This window comes from Rhineura floridana, chromosome 22, assembly GCF_030035675.1.
Source record: "Rhineura floridana isolate rRhiFlo1 chromosome 22, rRhiFlo1.hap2, whole genome shotgun sequence".
NCBI classification, from domain to species: Eukaryota; Metazoa; Chordata; class Lepidosauria; order Squamata; family Rhineuridae; genus Rhineura; species Rhineura floridana.
The window spans coordinates 6,456,106-6,476,765 of NC_084501.1; the positions used below are offsets into that span (position 1 = coordinate 6,456,106).

General features: G+C 49.2%; 1 protein-coding gene across 1 annotated transcript in view; it reads left to right on the forward strand.

Annotated features, from left to right (window-relative positions):
• Nucleotides 1-16,343, forward strand: part of MAP3K11 (mitogen-activated protein kinase kinase kinase 11) — a 64,804-nt gene extending 48,461 nt beyond the window's left edge. Inside the window, exons 6-10 of the mRNA XM_061606216.1 lie at nt 1,074-1,187; nt 3,067-3,193; nt 3,557-3,648; nt 11,036-11,380; nt 14,559-16,343. Of these exons, the coding sequence (XP_061462200.1) occupies nt 1,074-1,187; nt 3,067-3,193; nt 3,557-3,648; nt 11,036-11,380; nt 14,559-15,004 (1,124 nt within the window). The 3' untranslated portion in view covers nt 15,005-16,343. The remainder of the gene's footprint in view (nt 1-1,073; nt 1,188-3,066; nt 3,194-3,556; nt 3,649-11,035; nt 11,381-14,558) is intronic.
• The last annotated feature ends 4,317 nt before the right edge of the window (nt 16,344-20,660 follow it).

Consider the following 20,660-nt stretch of genomic DNA (forward strand, 5'->3'; position numbering starts at 1 on the left):
GCTGTTGGCGTACCTGATGTGGTCCTGTCTACCCCAGGAATGTGGAAGCTGATGATGCCAAACAACAACTCCCATCATCCCTGAGCATTTATGCTGGCTGCTGGGGATGCTGGGAGATGGAGTCCATCGACCTCTGGAGGGCCACCGGTTCCTGATCCCTGGTTTACACTGACTGGCAGCAGCCCTCCTGGGTTTCAGGCATGGTCTTTCCCAGTCCACACACACACACCCATGCCAGGCACTTTGGGCTTTCTAGCAGGGCTGTGGAGTCGGAGTCGTGGAGTCGGAAGCAATTTTGGGTGGAGTCGGAGTTGGAGTCGGTAGAAATGTACCGACTCTGACTCCAGCTTAAAATATTAAATGCATAGTTTGTTGCATTTACTTTCATAGGAACTTAGGAAAGTTTTCTTGTTCAGAAATTTTAATCAAAGAAATATATTTTATGTTCTATCAATCTAGCCTGATGATTCACGTGGTGGTGATGAAATGCCTTGTGCTACCATTTTACTACAGTAAATTTGTTATTACTAGTTAATATACATTTGCCATTTATGAAGGAGTCGGAGTCGGACAGTAGAAAAATAGAGGAGTCGGAGTCGAAGGTCTGGCGTACCGACTCCACAGCCCTGCTTTCTTGGCAGCAGCAGTGCTCCAACAGAGCTGAATTTTTGTTTTCCCACAAAGACATAGGCATCCTGGGAAACTAAAATGATGCTCCCTTCCTCACTGGGAGCAGTGGAGCATTGTGGGAAATTTAAAATGGCAGCTCCCGAACTCAGCTGCCCACCGCAGATCAGATCAGAATACCAGTAAAAGGCAGCAGCCCAGGGTAGAAGTAGGCAGCAGCCCCTGCTGAGGCTTTGGGACACTGCCGGCTGCCCAAGGACCCCAGGTGCTGGTGCCAATCCTAAGTTCACTGATGGGGATGGCAAACTGTGAGTCAAAACTTTGGGGAATTGACACAGCCTGGACTTCTGAGCTGGCCTTTTCTAGATTCATCTTGTTTTCACTCTGTACAGACTTACTGGATAATTCATTTTGCCTCTCTCTCTCTCTCCCCTTCCCTCTTTCAGATTTTAAGCACCGCATCACAGTCCAAGCTTCTCCTGGGCTGGACAAAAGGAAGGACTTCTTTGAGGTTGGGGCAGGTGGCTCTCCTACCTTCCCACGATTCCGAGCTATCCAGTGTGAGTAACGTTTATTGCTATGGGAGTGTAACGGGGAGAGGTTGAGCAATGGAATGAGGAGCATTCAGATTTCTTCCAGACACCCCCAGCCCCCCTATTGCCAGGGATTTGGAGTGAAGTCCCACCAGAATGCTGATGACACCCAGATCTCCTTCTCAGATGAGGCAGAGAAGGGCAGCCACAATGATCAAGGGGTTGGAGCAACTTCCCTGTGAGAAAAGATTACGACTTTTACAGCTTTTAATTTAGACCACTAGTTCCCAAACGTTTTTCCCCACCGACGGCTTGAAAATTGCTGATGTTCTTGGCAGACCCTTAAATTGTTTTTCTGCCTGTTGTAGCCAAAGTGCTGCACTGTGCTGGGTGATCTTCAATGGGATTTTCATTGCTTCCTTTATTTCTCCTGTTGTGTTTTACTGTATTACAATTTACATTTCATAGGATTCAAACTGTAAATACAACAAAATAGAACGTGAGAAAGAAGCAGTAAAAATCAATATGAATATTTAAAGCAGGCATGTCTGTACTGGTGGTCCATGGGCCACAGTTTGGCAACCCCTGGTTGAGAGAAAAGGCAAGTAAAGGGAGGCATGACAAGAGGTGGGTAAAATTATGCATGGTGTGGAGAATAGATAGGGAGAAATGTTTCTCCTTCTCATAATGCTAGAATTGGGGTCATCAAATGAAGTTGAATGTTGGCAAATGCAGAACAGACAAAAGTCTTCACGCAGCACGTAGTTAAACTATGGAATTCACTCCCATGAAAGACTGTGCCGGCCACCAACTTGGATGGCTTTCGAAGAGGATTATTAGGGCAGATCCACACCATACATTTAAAGCACATCCAATGCACACTTAAAGCACATTTCCTCCAAGGAATCCTGGGAACTGTGGTTTCGCCCCCACAGAGCTACAAATTCATAGCACCCTTCACAAACTAGTTCCCAGGATTCTTTAGGGGAAGTCAGATGTTTGGCGCGAATCTACCCTTAAGACAAATTCATAGAGATTAATGCCACCATGGCTGTGTACAGCTGCCAGGATTAAAGGCACCGTGCCTCTGGATACCAGCCACTGGGAATCACTAGTAGGGAGAGTGCTTTTGCACACAGGTCCGGCTTGCTGGCTTCCCAAGGGCATCAGGTTGGCCACTGAACAAGCAGAATCCCACGGTAGATGGGCCTTTAGTCTGATGCAGCAAGACTCTGGTTATTTTCATATGTAAGTGCCAAGTTGGTGCCTGGATTCTGTGAAGGGCTGGATGAGGGCCAATAAACTGAAGCTTAGGCCACATACTCACCATATATTTATTCTACTTTAAGCAGTCATGGCTTCCCCAAAAGGATCCTGGGAAGTGTAGATTGTGAAGGGGGTGAGAGTTGTTAGGAGAGCCCTCTTCCCCTCGCAGAGCTACAATTGCCAGAGTGGTTTAACAATTCCCAGGGGACTCTGGGAGTTGTACCTCTGTGAGAGGAATAGGGGTCTCTCCTAACACCACTCAGCTGTCTTCACAAACTACACTTCCCAGGATCCTTTGGGGGAAACCATGGCTGTTTAAATAATAGCGGAATAAATGTGTGGTGTGAATGTGGTCTTCGTCATGCCAATGCCGAGGTGCTGTGGATTGACAGATCTCTAGTTCAGGGAGATGGTATTCAACCAGTTCTGGATGGAGTTTTCCTCCCCTGAGGGAGTGGCTTTCCCCCAAGGAACTCTGGAAGCTGTAGTTTTTGCCTGTTTCTTTGTTTAGCCTTGCCGGGGGGGGGGCTTCTAGCTATTCCTAAGGGGAGGAAGCCATTTTGGTTTAAACCATTTTAAGATTTGTGTGCACAAACACGCCATCTGATGCCTGTACCGCTTTCTTTCCTCCCCATCGAAGTGGAGCCGAGTGAGAATAATCAGAACTGGGGGCGCCAGTCACCACGTCGAGGGGACGAGACTTGGAATGGCCGTACAAAGAGCCCCAGTTCCCCCAAACCGTGGGAGAACAGTACCCAGAATGGCCGGTAGGGGGCAGCCTTTCCCTCCCTATTATACCCCTCCTTGCTTGCCCTGCCTGGCCTATTGTAGAGAATACACTTTGGGGACTCCTGGGCTAAAGGAAAGGGCTGTAGCTCAGTGGCAGGGCAGCCACTTAGCGTGCGGAAGCTCCTAGGTTCAATCCCCGGCAGTTAAAAGGGCCAAGTGATGGGAAAGACCATCTCTGCCCACGACCCTGGAGAGCCACTGCCAGTCAGAGCAGACAGTACTGGGCTAGAGGGACAAACAGGCTGACTCAGTATCAAGCATCATCATAAGACCCTGTGACTGGAGGAGGGTGCACGCAAGCCCTGAACAGGCGGCAAACCCTTTTCTTGTCCCCCTAACAGGAGGAGGTCACGGCTGGAAGAAACCACGTGGTACATGGAGCCAGAGGTCCTGCCCGTTCCTGCACAGACACAGCCCCAGCCCAGCCCAAACGGTGAGCCCTTTGGCCCCTGCCCAATTTCAGTGCTTTTGCGCAGGTCTGCGTCTTTTGCAGTGTTTTCCCTGACAGGCTGTAGCTCAGTGGTGAAGTGCATCCTTTTACATCATATGTGGGTGGGTGGGGGGTCTCCAGCCCGCTGGCCTCACTGGGCCCCACTGGCATCCCCATTTGGCCCAGTAGGCCATTTTGGCCAAGCCACAACCACCTGCCCTATCCCTGACATCGCGTCTACGACATCAGGTGTGGGGCAGGTAAAGACAGGGCTGGGCCAAAGGGGGATTTGCAGGCATCACCTCTCAGCTGATCAGTGCAGGCCCTGTGTGCACAGCACTTTGCAACCGCTGACAATCAGCTGATTGCCATCATGGTGACCTCAGCTGATTAACAGGTGGGTGGCCCCACCCAACTATCAAACGTGGTCCACGGATGTGGGCGAGGTCCCTGTGAGGCGTCCTTCCCTGGCTCTCCCTGTCAGGTTCCTACCTGCTCGTGGTTACTGCCTGTCACTAGGCACCACCAGGGACTCCACCAGTCCGGACCGCTCTCTCTTATGGTTTCTCTCCCCGCTCTAGCACAGATCTCAACAGATCCCCCTGCTAGGCAACCACCAGTAACGTCCCAATACTAGTATTCCCAGAGACTCTGAATATTGGTATTGTTATTCTCTTCACCGCTGCCACCATTTGTTGCAGTTCCCCTTCAGCCTTGGTCATTACCTTACCCTCCCTTCTGGTCTGTGAAACCCCAGCCAAGGATCAGGCCTTTGGTAAACCAAATTAAGTATTTATTAAAGATAACAAAGCTAACAAGATTAACAAGATTTCTTCTTAAGGCACATAAGCATATGGTTTTACTCAATACTAATCCGAACTCCACCTCCCTCCTTCTTCACGCTCTCCTGGCAAACAACTCTCTCAAACCCCACCAAGCAATCCACTCTTTCTCTTCTCCCCCCAGATTCCACTCTCACTCTTCCTTTTATACATTCAGCCATTTTAAACACTCAGCCAATCATCTCGCATTCTACTGCCCATTCACTCCCCCTCTTTCACTCCACTTACCATGTATCTTCTAAACAACCAACACTTACCATATATACATTAATATAGGAACATCACATTTCCCCCCCTTTAAACAACAGCAGAGTATTATTCCTGTTCCAGGATTTATATGTCGCGTTAACAAATAAAAGTCTCTATGGGGAAAATGTCTTTCTTTGTTCCTCTGTCTGGTCACGTCACTGCAGTCCCAGCCACTTGCCTGGAAAGTCCATCGGCCAGTACATTGTCCTTGCCTTTGATGAACTGGAAGTCCACTTGATAGTCCTGTAGGGCCCAGGACCACCTCTGCAGCATAGTGTTATGGTTTTTCATAGTCTGCAACCATAACAAGGCCCGATGATCCGTAGTCACTGTGAATCTTCGTCCCCACACGTATGGGCGCAACTTGTTCAGTCTCCACACGACCGCTAGGCACTCCTTCTGGACCGACGAATAGTTTTTCTCCCTCGGCGTCAGCTTGCGACTCAGGTACGCCACTGGATGTCTGGTGCCTTCTCTCTCCTGTAGCAAGACGACTCCCAGCGCGAGGTCCGACGCATCTGTAGCCACGATGAATGGTTTCTCATAGTCTGGTGCTATTAATATGGGTCCTTGGCACAAGGCTTGCTTCAGTAGATCAAAAGCCTTCTGACATTCATCCGTCCATACCACACGCTCAGAACACTTCTTCTTTGTTAATTCATGCAAGGGGGTTGCTATTTCCCCAAAATTTCTCACAAACTTCCTATAAAATCCAGCCACACCCAGAAATGCCCTTACTTGTTTTTTGGTTAAGGGGATCGGCCACGCTTGTATTGCCTCCACCTTGCTCCATAAGGGGGTGATTTTCCCACTCCCCACCTTATGTCCTAAATAGATTACTTCCTTTAGTCCAAACTGGCATTTCTTAGCTTTTATTGTGAGGCCTGCTTTTCTTAAGGCCTCCAATACTGTTGTCAGGTGTTGGACATGCTCAGGCACCGACTTGCTAAAAATGGCCACGTCATCCATATAGGCCACTGCAAAATCTGACATGCCTCGCAACACAGTATTGATTAGCCTCTGAAATGAACTTGGTGAGTTCCTTAGTCCCATGGGTAAGGTCACAAACTCATATAACCCATCTGGTATACTGAAGGCAGTTTTGGCTCTGGATTGCTCGTCTAGTTCCACTTGCCAAAATCCTTTACAGAGATCTAGTGTAGAGATAATGGTTGCTGCCCCCAATAACTCTAACATTGCGTCTACCCTAGGCATAGGATACGCATCTGGGACAGTAATTTTATTGATTAGCCGATAATCAATGCAAAATCTTGTCGTTCCATCTTTTTTCGGAACCAGGACAATACTTGAGGCCCAGGGACTGATGGATTCCCTGATCACTCCTAATTCCAGCATATCTTCCACCTCCTTTTTGATCTCATTCAAAACTTTCCCATTCACATGGTACGGAACAGATCTGATTGGGGCATGATCTCCAGTATCAATGGAATGTATAACTATACTGGTTCGGCCAGGTTTGTTGCTAAAGAGATTCCTATAGGTTTTCAAAACTCTCAGAATCTCCTCTTTTACTTCCTCCTTCACCTCCTCTGACCATTCCACTTGATCTACCCCTCCTTTGTCTTTGCTTTCCTGTACCAAATCCGGAAGTTCAGGCCTACTTCCCTCAGGGAATAAGGTAACTTGCAACACCTTTGCATCCCTGGTATGGTAAGGCTTCAACATATTTACATGAACCACTTTGCTTTTGTTTAATTGGTCTGTGGTAATTACATACGTCACTGTGTCAAGCCTTTCTCTGATGGTATATGGTCCTTCCCAGTTAGCCTGTAATTTGTCATGTTTCCTGGGTATGAACGCCATAACCATATCTCCCACATCATACACACGTTCCCTGGCTGTTCTGTCATACCAGTAACGTTGCTTCTCCTGTGCTTGACTCAAATTCTTTTTCACCACCTCCATCATTGATGTTAATTTATTGCGGAATTCCAATACAAAATCTACTACAGATGTTTTGTACTCTCCCAGGGTTCCTTCCCATGATTTTTTTAATAGTTCCAAAGGTCCCCTCACTTTTCTAGTGAACATGAGTTCAAAGGGTGAGAAGCCTGTTGACTCTTGAGGGACTTCTCTATATGCAAATAAGAAGCATCCCAAACGTTCATCCCAGTCTTGTGGGTGATCTTGAACATAGCTTCTGATCATGCCCTTCAAAACGCCACTGAATCTCTCTGTTAACCCATTAGTGGCGGGATGGTAAGTAGTGGTCTTTAGATGTTTTAGACCACAACATTTCCACATACATTGCATCACTTCTCCCATGAATACACTGCCTTGATCCGTCAGCACTTCATGAGGGAAACCCAGCCTCATAAAGATTTTTAATAAAGCCTCTGCCACTACAAGGGCTTCCACGGATCTTAGTGCTTCTGCGTCTGGGTACCTGGTGGCAAAATCCACCACCACCAATAGATATTTCTTGCCATCCCTTGTGGGTTTGGAAAAAGGGCCCACCAAATCTATTCCCACTCTATAAAAGGGTTGTCCAATTATAGGAAGGGGCTTTAAGGGTGCCTTAGTATTTACTCCACTTTTTCCCACCTTTTGGCATATTCCACAAGATAGACAATGTTGTTTTACATCTTTGGAGATGTTTGACCAATAATAGTGTGCTGCCAATCTCCTCTTGGTCTTTTTTATTCCCAGATGTCCTGCACATGGGACATCGTGGGCTACCTCTAGCAATCTGGTTCTGTATTTGCTAGGTACTATCAATTGCTTCACTGGTTCACATTCATCCTTTCTCTCAGCAGGCATCCACAGTCTATATAAAATCCCATTCTCACACACAACTTGATTCCTCAGTTTGTCAGTGAAAGGAATCTGTTGGGTCAGGGCTTGTTCCTTTATCTGCTTCAAACTTATATCTTTATGCAGCTCTTCCCTGAATTGATCTGCTTCTTCCCCAGAGACCACTTGATACAGTCTGTCTCCTTCAGCAGGCCTGCTAGTGGTTGCTATGGTGACCTGAGGCTGGTTAACAGATTCCACCCTGTTTGTTTCAGCCCCCCTTAATATGGCTTCTTTTTCTCTGCCAATTTGCTGTCTGGTCACTACATAGATCTTTCCTTGTGCTCCCATTACATCTCTTCCCAGTATTACTGGTTCTTGTTGCTGGGCATTAATGCCTACTTTATATCGGCCCTCTCGGCCTCTCCAAGTCATATCCACCAGGGCCATAGGCAAACTTTCTGGTTGACCCCTCACTCCTTGGATAGTCACAGTTTCCTGAGGTAATATTACCTCAGATTTTATTAAATCTGGCCTCAGTAATGTCTGAACGGCACCAGTATCAAGCAATGCCCAATAATTTGCCCCTTGTACACTCACTTCCTCTCTCAGACTTGAATCAAGGTCTGTTACTTCTGTTCAGTTTATCTGGCAGAACTGAACCTTTTTCGCTGTTTCTAAAGCCTTGGGCTCTGTTTTCACTGTCCTTGTCTGAGAAGGATTACTAATGGGGTTGGCAACCTCACATTGAAAACGTAGGTGCCCCGGTCTACCACATTTGTAGCATAATTTCTCCTCACTTTTAGGGTACACAGATCCACTCTGGGGTGTCCTGTGCCCTTCAGATTTTAATGGAGGACTCACTCGCTGTGGTACCACATCCCTTCTGCCAGCGTTATATGGTCTGGGTTTAAAATCTCTTGTTTTCCCCACCCAGCCAGTTCTGTTGGAGGCGAAGTGATCCGCCATCTCTGCGGCCTCCTGCACCGATGTAGGGGAACGGTCATTGACCAGGAGCCTTATTTCTGGTGGTAACTGATGGTATAATTGATCCAATATCATGAGGTTTTTCACCTCCTCCACAGACTGAGCTTTTGCACTTGTCAGCCATTTCCCAAATATGTCCATCAGTTTTGCCCCCAGCTCCACGAAAGACCTCCCTGTCTGTATCTGGCAGTTTCTGAAAAGCTTTCTAAAATAATCAGGCCCCAGTCTGAATCTTTTAAACACTGCTTCTTTGAATTCAGCATAGGTGACAGGCCTGTCTGAGGGGAAATATTGGTATACCTCAGCCAATTCCCCTTTAATCAGGTTTGATAAATACTGCATGTATTTATCTTCAGGTAGCCCCCACAACTGAGCTGCTTTTTCAAAGGTGCTGAGGTAAATTTGAGGATCTTGACCAGGCTCATAGACAGCAAAGTCCTTTGGAGTAATTTTTATTTTTGCTCCATCTCTGTCTTTCCTTGTCTCCTCAGAGTGAAATTTCTCTCTATCAAATTTTAACTTTTCTACTTGTAATTCAGCATCCAATGCTCGTTGCTTCTCCCTCTCCTCAAACCCCATTCTCAACTTCTCAGTTTCCAACTCCCTCTGTTTGTCTTTTTCCTCAGCCTCAAAGACCCGCTGTTTGTCTTTTTCTTCCATTTCAAAGACTCTCTGCTTGTCTTTTTCCTCAGCCTCCCATCTTAACTTCTCTCTCAAGTACTCTATATAAGCGGGATTGCTTGAGTATCCTTCTGGGGTCTCTTCTCTGACAGGTTGTTTTTGCTGGGCAGTTGCAAATCCTATAAGTGCTACCCTCAATTCATCTACCCCTTTACCCTCGTGAGGTAAATTGAATGTTACGCACTTCTCCACCAGCTCCTCTCTTTTCATTTTTATATATTCAGCCATGGTGTTTGAGTTCACTCACTCTTTGCCACACACTCTTTGCCAGTCACTCTCACAAGAAATCTTGTTTTGTTATTTCTGTTTGCCACACCACTGTTCTGGATTCTCTAGTATTCGTATCTGGATTCTCTGTTGTTCGTATCCCACCGCTACTGCCACCACATGTGACAGCCTTTCCTGGCTCTCCCTGTCAGGTTCCTACCTGCGCATGGCTACTGCCTGTCACTAGGCACCACCAGGGACTCCACCAGTCCAGACTGCTCTCTCTTATGGTTTCTCTCCCCGCTCTAGCACAGATCTCAACAGATCCCCCTGCTAGGCAACCACCAGTAACGTCCCAATACTAGTATTCCCAGAGACTCTGAATACTGGTATTGTTATTCTCTTCACCGCTGCCACCCTTTGTTACAGTTCCCCTTCAGCCTTGGTCATTACCTTACCCTCCCTTCTGGTCTGTGAAACCCCAGCCAAGGATCAGGCCTTTGGTAAACCAAATTAAGTATTTATTAAAGATAACAAAGCTAACAAGATTAACAAGATTTCTTCTTAAGGCACATAAGCATATGGTTTTACTCAATACGAATCTGAACTCCACCTCCCTCCTGGCAAACAACTCTCTAAACCCCACCAAGCAACCCACTCAGTTCTCTTCTCCCCCCCAGATTCCACTCTCACTCTTCCTTTTATACATTCAGCCATTTTAAACACTCAGCCAATCATCTCGCATTCTACTGCCCATTCACTCCCCCTCTTTCACTCCACTTACCATGTATCTTCTAAACAACCAACACTTACCATATATACATTAATATAGGAACATCACAGTCCCCAGCTCCGCTTTTCGTGCATGCCCCATTTTCTCTTTATGTGGCTCGTATATTTGTACCGTCCTCCACCCCGCTCTGGATTGTTCTTTTCCTGAAATGCTTCAGGCCTGGAAATTCCTAGGATGTGGATCCTACACCTTGTTGCTGTTGAGCTGAATTTGACGCATAGGAGCTTCCATGCATCTCATTCCCCTCCCCCCAGTTGTTGCGTGCTATATATTGTCTCTCTGGGTCCTTTAGAAACAAGTGGGAACAGAGGTGGGATGCAGAGAAGGGAACTGAGACTGGACTCCAGTTCCCAGCAGCCCGGGATGGAAGGGCCCTTGGGAAATGCACAGCTACCGCCTTCCCATACCGTCATGGAGACAAAGGGGCCACACATGGGCTTGGGGCCCTGTAGCCCTCCAGATGCTGTTGGACGCCAACTCCCGCCATCCCCGAGCATTGGTCAGGCTAGCTGATGGGAGGTGGGCTCCACCAACGTCTGGATAGCCAATGGATTCCCCCCCGCCTCAACCTTTCAGCCTTCTTAACGCAGCTTGCATTTGCTGGTAGGGACGCCGCCTCCGTTTCAGCCTCCAAGACATTTACAGCACATTGAAAGCACGTGGCTTTCCCATAAACACACACACACACACACACACACACACACAAGGAATCCTGGGAACTGTAATTTAAGGGTGCTAGCAATTGTAGCTCTGTGCGCGATAAACTACAGTTCCCAAGATTCTTTGGGGGAAAGCAATGTATGATATGGGTGTGACCTTAGTCTTGTAATGCCATGTCAGGTTGCAGTTTGACTTTTTGGCTTTCTCGCCTCGACAGGCAACATCCCAGTCAACTCCCTGGAAACCGAGGACCCAGCCCCGGAACGTCCCAGCGCTCCCCGACTCATCCAGCGGGCCCTGCTCCGGGGAACAGCCTTGCTTGCTTCTCTCGGCTTGGGTCGAGAGCTGCCATCCGCCCTTCAGGAGCCCCCGCCAACCTCGCCGCCCCAAGAGTCCACCCCCAGCGTCCAGGTGGAGCTGTGCAAGGAGGACCCTCCCACCGATCTTCTCGTCGATTTGGCCTTGGGGGGCGACAGAGGGGCCTTGCCTCCTCTCTGGGCCCAGATGTCACCCAAGATCCCAAGGCTGGTGGAAGGGCGTGGCAACAAAACCCAGAAATGGGGTAAGTTATGGCTGAGGAATTTAGGGGGGGGCAGAGGGGCAGGTTTGAGTTGGCGCGAACGAGGGCCGTAGCTCAGTGGCAGAACAGCTGTTTGGCATGCAGAAGGTCCCAGGTTCAGTCCCCGGCATCTCCAGCTAGAATTGCCCCCCAGAGAGCCACTGCCGGTCAGTGTAGGCAATACTGAGCTAGATGGATTTGGTCTGATTTGGTATAAGGCAGTAAGAACAGCAGAAGAGCCTGGTTGCTGGATCAGGCCAGTGGCCCATCTAGTCAATCACCATCATCATCACTGTTTATTTGTATGCCACCTTTCCATAGCAATTTATGCACAAGGCGGCTCACAACATGAACAGAAAAAAGTCACACAGTTCAATGTAAGAAATAAATTCAAACGGTCAATAAGTTAACAAAAACATCTTAAAAAACATACAATAAATTGATACATCCTTACAATTCCTAAGACAGCCAGTGTGGTGTAACGGTTAAGGTGCTGGACTACGACCTAGGAGACCAGGGTTCGAATCCCCACACAGCCATGAAGCTCACTGGGTGACCTTGAGCCGGTCACTGCCTCTCAGCCTCAGAGGGAGGCAATGGGAAACCCCCTCTGAATACCGCTTACCATGAAAGCCCTATTCGTAGGGTTGCCATAAGTCGGAAACAACTTGAAGGCAGTCCATTTTCCATTTATAATTCCTAATAAAATCCAACAATAAAATACAGGAGCATAATCCCAATAACAGCAAAACAAAAAGCTGACATCCTATCCAACATCCTGTCCTCACAGATGCCCACTATGCGAAGCCCACAGACAGGACCTGAATGCAAGAACGGTTTTCCATGCTCCCGCTTTCGTAGACAGATACCAAACAGTCTGTGCGAATGACATTTTTTTATCCCAAATCTTGACATTTGGGAACAGAGGAAGCCCAGTAGTCAGACCAGTTGGGTCCATCTAACTCATTATTGTCTGCACTGACTGGCAGCAGCTGTCCAGGAATCTTTCCCAGCCCTACCTGGAGATGCTGCCGGGGTTTGAACCCGGGGCCTTCTGCACGCAAAGCAGGTGCTCTGCTGCTGAGCTATGGCCTTTTCTTTTTGCAACGATCAACTTTGAAAGACTTGTTGAAAAACAAGAAAACCATCCAAACCGTGATCCGCACATGCGCAGAGGGAGGGATCTGCACAGCGTATTTTCAAAAGCTTCCTCTAGGTGCCTTTTTGAGGTACCAAAAGAAGTGAGAGAGAATGTTACAATGTAATGTTTTTTTCAAACACTTCTAACAAATAAAAATAACAAAAAGGCCCCAAAGCAGAATATTTTCTACTAAAAGAGAAAATGGCTGCACTTAACTGTCAATCCCACCAGTTAAAACGGTCTGCCCGCTATTTGATGTCGGGGCGGGTTGCAGGATTGACTTTAAGGAGAAGGGTCACACCTGCCTTGTACGCGGAAGGTCCCAGATTCAATCCCCAGCATCTCCAGGGAGGGCTGGAAAAGACTCCTGCCCGAAAACCAAGAAAGCTGCTGCCAGTCAGTGTGTACAATACTGAGTTTGATAAGGCAGCTCCCTATGCGACCTGACCCTTGTACCTGGAGGTGCTGGGAACTGAGCCTGGGCCTTTCTGAATGAAAGCAGGTGTTCTGCCCACTGAGCTATGGCCACACGTGCAAAAAGTCCCAGGTAGATCCCTTGGCCTTCCAGATAGGGCTGAGGAAAACTGTCTGTCTGAAACCTCGAGAACTGCTGCCAGTCAGTGTAGAGCCTTCTGTGCTAGATTGGCCAGTCTTCTGATGGTATAAAGCGGCTTCCTGTCTTTCTATGACTGAGGCCTTAGTGGGCCTCTCGGTTTCAAACCAATGCAGAAGCTGGCAGTGTTGTTGAAAAATTTTTTCCCCAGTTTTGCAATAGATTTCATAGAATCAGAGAATAGTAGAGTTGGAAGGGGCCTACAAGGCCATCAAGTCCAACCCCCTGCTCAATGCAGGAATCCAAATAAATGCATTCCCGACAGATGGCTGTCCAGCTGCCTCTTGAATGTCTCCAGTGTCGGAGAGCCCACTACCTCTCTAGGTAATTGGTTCCATTGTCGTATGGCTCTGCTCTAACACAGCCTTTCCCAACCAGTGTGCCTCCAGATGTTGTTGGACCACAACTCCCATCTTCCTGACCATTGGCAATGCTGGCTGAGGCTGATGGGAGTTGTGGTCCAACAATATCTGGAGGCACACTAGTTTGGAAAGGCTGCTCTAACAGTTAGGAAGTTTTTCCTGATGTCCAGTTGAAATCTGGCTTCCTGCAACTTGAGCCCATTATTCCGTGTCCTGCACTCTGGGACGATCGAGAAGAGATCCTGACCCTCCTCTGTGTGACAATCTTTCATGTACTTGAAGAGTGCTATCCTATCTCCTCTCAGTCTTCTCTTCTCCAGTTAGGACAACCTGCATGACAGAGTTCCCACTCCCCTGGTCTTGCTTTCAGCTTCACTTCAGGATGCAATTGGCTGCTGTGTGTTTCACTTTGAGTTCACCTTTCTGAAAAAAAGCTACTCATAAATATGGGGTGCAGGTTGGGGCTGGAGCTCCTTGGCAGATCATCTGCCTGGCAAGCAGAAGGTCCCAGCAGCATCTCCAGGTAGGCGTGGCAATGTTGCCCGCCTGAAACCCCAGAGAGCCGCTGCCAGTCAGTGTAGACAATACTGTGCTAGACGGACCACTGGTCTGACTCAGAATAAGGCCGCTTCCTATGCTCAGCGCTAGTCTTACTCACGAGTAGACCCACTGAAGTTAATGGGCATGGCTAACTTTGGGTCATTGATCTCAGTGAGTCTGCGCTGAGTAGGGATTAGCTGAATACAACCCATAGTAAATAATACTAGCACGTAATAGTAATAATAGAGAGCCAGTGTGGTGTAGTGGTTAGGGTGTCAGACTGGGACCTGGGAGACCAGAAGTTCAAATCTCCGTTCAGCCATTAAACTCACTGGGTGATCTTGGGCCACTGTCGCCTCCTGTCAGGCCGAACCTACCTCACAGGGTTGTTGTGAGGATAAAATGGAGAAGGAGGAGAACCGTGTTTGTACACCACCTCGAGCTCCTTGGAGGAAAGGTGAGATATAAATGTAATGATGATGATTATAGTAATAATACTAAATTTGTGCTCTCTGTTCCCTACAGACGGTGCTCTCCCATCTCCCTCCTCCCCGCGCAGCCCCCGGTCCCCACGCCCCTCCCCGCATGCCAGCCTCATCTCCCGGCCCCGCCCTTCTCCTGTCCGCAGCCGCATCGACCCCTGGAGCTTTGTCTCGTCTGGAGCCCGCTGCTCCCCGCTCCAGTCCCCCCGCCTGGGGCCGCGCCAGTTTAAGCCACCGGGTCCTGAGAGCACCAATCCTTTTGTGACGCCCAGTCCCGATCCGTTTGCCTGTGGGGACTTCTCAGCCCTGAGGGAGCCGACGGCGCCTAAGGCCCCGGACCCCTTTCTCGTCGCATCCAGACTGGCAGCCCCAAGGCAGCTCAGCCCTTCTTCGTCGCCATCCCGGACCGGCAGGCGGCTCCCACCCAAAGAGGACCCTCCGTGGTGGACAGCAGCTGCATCCCCTCAAGGACGGGCAGCCCCAAAATGACAGGGCACCTTTTTGTTCAGGAAGTTGGCTCCTTGAACTCTGAACCCCCATGCCCAACGCTGATTGGACATGAGGCTGCAAGCGTGCTTGAAGACGGGGAGCGTGGACTGCTGTCAAAGGGAAAGAGGGGGCCATTTCCACATTTTAGCGTGGAAGGCCAGGGTGGGGGGGTCAACACACACACAAACACCCACCCCCGCCTCCTTCCCTTCCTCCTCGCCTTTCACTCACTGAGCTCCTCGACCCCCAACCCTGTTAGAAAGACGTCTCCCTTTCTCAGCCACTTCCTTCACAGATGCCAAGCCACTTTGTGATAGCACTGAGTGCCCCGTGAACGTGATGAGGGGTTGTGGATATGGGCGTGGGGTGGGGGAGAGCGCTTTCTTGTGTCCCCCCCCTCGCGGAACAAACTCCTAACCGGTGAGGCCCACACCGCCGAGTGGCCCTTCTGTCCTCTGTCTTTGCCAGAGCAGGTTGTGGGGGGATGTTCCCGGCCCAAGCATTGACCAAGCACACTCACTGGCCACTGTTGCCTTCATTGCTGACCAGTTCTCCATCAGCCACCTGCTTTGCCGGCTCCATCCTGCCTTTGGTGTGCCTTGGCAGCTCTCTCGGTTGAATGCAGGGGAGAGGGGTGGAGCAGCCTTGGCTAAGCTGGAGCCCTCCAGGTGATTTGGACTGCAGCTGGGGGCGGATGGGAGTTGCGGCCCAAAGCACCTAGAGGGCTCCAGGTTGGCCAAGGCTGGCGCAGAGGACCAGCAAAGCACCCAAGACTCCCTCTCCTCCATGCCCAAGGCGAGCACCCCTTCAGGAAAGGCGGACCCTCCCGGTTTGCACAAGAGGTGCGGAGGCTGCCACAGCTGTCTTGGCACAAGCAAAGCCGGGGGTGCTCAAGAGCAAGCCGCGTTGCGCAGACGTGGGAAGGGGGCAGGCCGCAGGGGGCGCACATGAGGGACCCATGGGGAGAGGGTACCAGGAGACGTTGCCCCGCCTGCGCCGTGTGCCGGCCTTGTGATGTGGGCATGCAAGAGAAAAGCAAAGAATGTTCTACACTGTCTTGCTCTTCATTAAAAAAAAAACCACAAACCAACCAAGACAGGTCTTCCGCCGGCTGGATCCTGACAGCCACTAGCACTTTGTACGTGCAGTTCTACTGTGTCCGCCTCTTTCCCTCCACCCCTGGCTGCCCTACTTGAAATTCAGATGTGTGTGCCAGGCACCCTCGTGCCCTTCCTTCCACTACTACTCCACGGGCACGGGGTGCCACTTGTGTCAGGCCCAAGCCAACCTTGGGATGGGCCAAGCCTGTGAAATGAGACCAAATAAACCTCTGATTGCTGCCTCCGTGTCATGCGTCTCCCATGGCCCATAAAGGGGGCCCATAAACATCTCCTGTGTTTCAGGTATGGGTTTGGGGGACGGAGACAGAGAAAGCAAACATCTCCATCAGTGAGCCGTGAGGCTGGGATCCACAGGGCTTGAAAGCGCAGCTTGACCTTAATCCACAGCTGCATTTGTGCTAACTTGCATAACCTACCAGGCCGATGGCCCATCAAGTCCAGCATCCTGTTCTTGTAGGATGGCCAATCAAAGGGAAGTAAATTGGGGCTTCCTCAGCACACTCAGGAGAAAAGATCCCAAAATAACAAGGATAGTGTCCAAATTGCATGAAGTATTGTTTCCCCTCTATTTGGCCCTGGTTAGGCCTCATCTTGAGAACTGCGTCCAGTTCTGGACACCACAGTTTAAGAAGGATGCAGAACAGGTTCAGAGGAGGGCAACAAGGATGATCCAGAGACTGGAAACAAAGCCCTGTGAGGAGAGGCTGAAAGAACTGGGCATGTTTAGCCTGAGAAGAGAAGACTGAGGGGAGATATGATAGCACTCTTCAAATACTTGGAACGGTTGCCACACAGAGGATGGCCAGGATCTCTTCTCAATCATCCCAGAGTGCAGGACATGGAATAATGGGCTCAAGTTGTAGGAAGCCAGATTTCGGTTGAACATCAGGAAAAACTTCCTAACTGTTAGAGCAGTACAACTATGGAACCAATGACCTAGGGAAGTGGTGGGCTCTCCAACACTGGAGGCCTTCAAGATGCAGCTGGACAGCCACCTGTCGGGTATGCTTTAAGTTGGATTCCTGCATTGAGAAGTGGGTTGGACTCAATGGCCTTATAGGCCCCTCTCATTTCTACGATTCTATGAAGTAATACCCCTGCAGACACATAACAGGAACCCTTGCACATTTCAGCCACGCACCCCTTGCTGTTGTTATAGGGGAAGGGCCATAGCTCAGTGGCACAGCACCTGCTTTGCTTGCCCAAGATCCTAGGTTCAACCCCTGGCATCTCCAGCTAGAGTTGGAAGTGAGGGACCCCTGTCTGAAACCCTGAGAGCTGCTGCCTGTAGACCAGGGATGGGGAACCTGCTGTCCCCCAGATGTTGTAGGACTCAAATTCATCAGCATGACCAATGCTCAGGGATGATGGGAGTTGTAGTCCAGTTTCCTGTCTCTGACGTGGACATTAGTGAGCCAAATGGCCCAGTTGGCTGACTATATAAGGCAGCTTCCTGTTAACCTCCTGGGCCACTCACACTATCATCTCTGGTTAACGGTTCTTGGCTAAGCCAAACATACCTCAAAGAGCTGCTATCAGATTTTTCTGCAGGGAGGGCAAGTCATTCCTGGTCTGCAGTCCAGGCCCTGTCAGTTTTCCTTCTGGGCAACAGGATCAATCTGAGCAATCGAGGATCCTTCTGGATAGTCAAGGATGGGAAAATTCCTCTGCCTTGGTCATTGGAGAGCGGCTGCCTGCCAGGGTAAGACTGCCAAAGGCTCTGTGGACTGTTGATCTGGCTCAACAGACCTGTCGACCTTTATGGGCCATCATTAGACTAAAGCAGCTCCTTATGTCTTGGCTACTGCTAATAGTGAACTTGGGTGGTTGAGTGCCGATCAGTTTGGAAGCGAAACAATTTGGGACTACTGGAGGGGGGGGCAATAGAGGGAGTGTTTTTTACATATCAAAGGGATTCCCTACGTACACAGAAATGTAGGAGTTTGCAGATTAAAAGGAAAACGATGTTGCTTTTAAAAATCAAAATGGTCCAGCGAGCGGCTGTGAGGTCCAAGGACTTCCAGAACGCTTTGATGGCTGTTGCAGCTGGAGTTTCCCCCCCCCCCTTCTCCATCCTACATCCAGGCAAGCAGGAAATATGACCACAACTCAAAGACACATTCCAGCCAGGTAAGATCGCTAGAGGAGGGTGCACAGCAGTGCCAGAGAGGGGGGTGGCTGGGGAGCAGCCAGAGGGAGTGGCCTGGAGGACCACATTTAGCCCGGAGGTCCCCCACCCCTATCACACACTGACACACACCCCTGCAAGAAGAGCAGGGGAAAGTCCTGTGCTCCAGGGGCTCTGGCTATGCAGCTGTAAAAGATTCCAGTTCTGGGCTGGAAGTCCTCTAGCACTATGTAGCATGGCATTGGGGGGGGTGTCCCCCTTCTTCCGCTCCTGAAACGACCCCATCCCACATGAGGCCGGTACAGCACTACAAGGCTCCTTGTCACACATTTCCTCTGATTGTTACTGCATTTCTATCTCACTTTTCCATCATGGAGCTCAAGGTGTCATACAAGCACAGTTCTCCTCCCCATTTTATCCGGACAACAAGCCTGTGAGGTAGGTTAGGCTGAGAGACCCAAAGTCACCCAGTGAGCTTAACAGCTGCGTGGGGATTTGAACACTGGTCTCCTAGGCGTTCAACAGAAGATTTATGCAACAAGTTGACAATGAGGACACTGAACTTGTGAAGGATTATCAATACCTTGGCACAGTCATTAACCAAAATGGGGATAACAGTCAAGAAATCAGAAGAAGGCTAGGACTGGGGAGGGCCGCTGTGAGAGAACTAGAAAAGGTCCTCAAATGCAAAGATGCATCACTGAACACTAAAGTCAGGATCATTCAGACTGTGGTATTCCCGATCTCTGTGCATGGATGTGAAAGTTGGACAGTGAAAAAAATGGATAAGAGAAAAATCAACTCCTTTGAAATGTGGTGCTGGAGGAGAGCTTTGCGCATACCATGGACCGCAAAAAAGACAAATAATTGGGTTTTACAACAAATTAAACCAGAACTACCATTAGAAGCTCAAATGATGAAACTGAGGTTATCATACTTTGGACACATCATGAGAAGACATGATTCATTAGAAAAGATAATAATGCTTGGAAAAACGGGAGTAGAAAAAATAGGAAGTCCAAACAAGAGATGGATTGATTCTATAAAGGAAGCTACAGACCTGAATTTACAAGATCTGAACAGGGTGGTTCACGACAGATGCTATTGCAGATCGCCGATTCACAGGGTCGCCATAAGTCGTAGTCAACTTGAAGGCACATAACAAAAACTCCCAGGTCTCAGTCTGACACTCTTAAAAGTGAACTGCTACTCCACACTGTCTCTGTAAGCAGAATAATTTAATGCTGCAAACAGTCATGCTATCCCCACAACAGCCCTGTGAGGTAGGTTAGACTGAGAGACTGTGATTGTTCCAAGGTCATCCAGTGGGGTTTGTGGCTGAATTAGGATTTTAACCCTGGTCTCTCAGGTCCCAATTTGACACTTTAACCACTACACCATACTGGGTCTGTAAAAAGAGTCATTTATCTGGGAGAAGAGCCTATATAGGAGGTGCCCTGGCTCGTTGACGCTTTCTGCTTTTCCTCCTCCATGCTTCAACCTCCGAAAGGACTTTCAGGCAGGGGCATTACAAGGTCCGCGCAAAACTGTGTCATAGGTCTTTGGCGCAAATTTGCAAAAAAGAAAATTGCATATGCTAGTTTAATTATCTAATTACAAATTTAGACTGACTTTTTTCAGCAGGGAAAACACAAACCCTGGCTGTGGAGGTTTTCTCGGAGCTATGAGGTACCAACAGGATTTTCTGAGCCCGGTACAACCGCAACCATATTCTATTGGCAAGTAAATAAACTAAAATAAACTTAATTTGCCTCTGGGCACATGAAGATGGCAGGTGGCTTGGGGGCAGCGGCCTTTGCAGAGATGCACCTAGGGGTTCTGTAAGCCAAGATTATGATGATGATGATGATGATGAAGTCCAAAAATAAGGGAAGGGGCAAGAGGGGACCAGAGCCAACTCTGATAACTATGTTCTGCCTCCTCTGTCGGAGGCAGCGTGCCCTACTGGGGATCACAAGTTTGGAGAGTCGCTGTTGCACCCAGGCCTTGCTTTTTGGCTTCCCATAGACACTGGAAGGGCAGTTGTTGGGCATCACAAATGGAAAGGGTTGCTTTTGCGCTCTGGTTGCGCTTGTGGGCTTCCCATAATGGGCACCTGGTTGGCCACTTTGAGAAGAGGCCGCTGGCCTGATCTAGCAGCCAGGCTCTCCTTAGTGTCTGAAACGGGACCGTGAACACAGCCCAACTCTTCCTTTACCTCTGTTTATGTCTGAGCATCCCTGTCCAGGTCCAGCAGCCAAGCTCCTCTTGGGTGCAGGATCCTGTAGCCTTTGGCCAGTGTCAGGTAAAGGGCCGGCCATGGACCACTGGCCTGACCCAGCAGGGCTATCTTAAGAGCTCTGAGCCCAGCACTTGCTCATCCTGGGCTGCCCGCTAGCCACGCGGC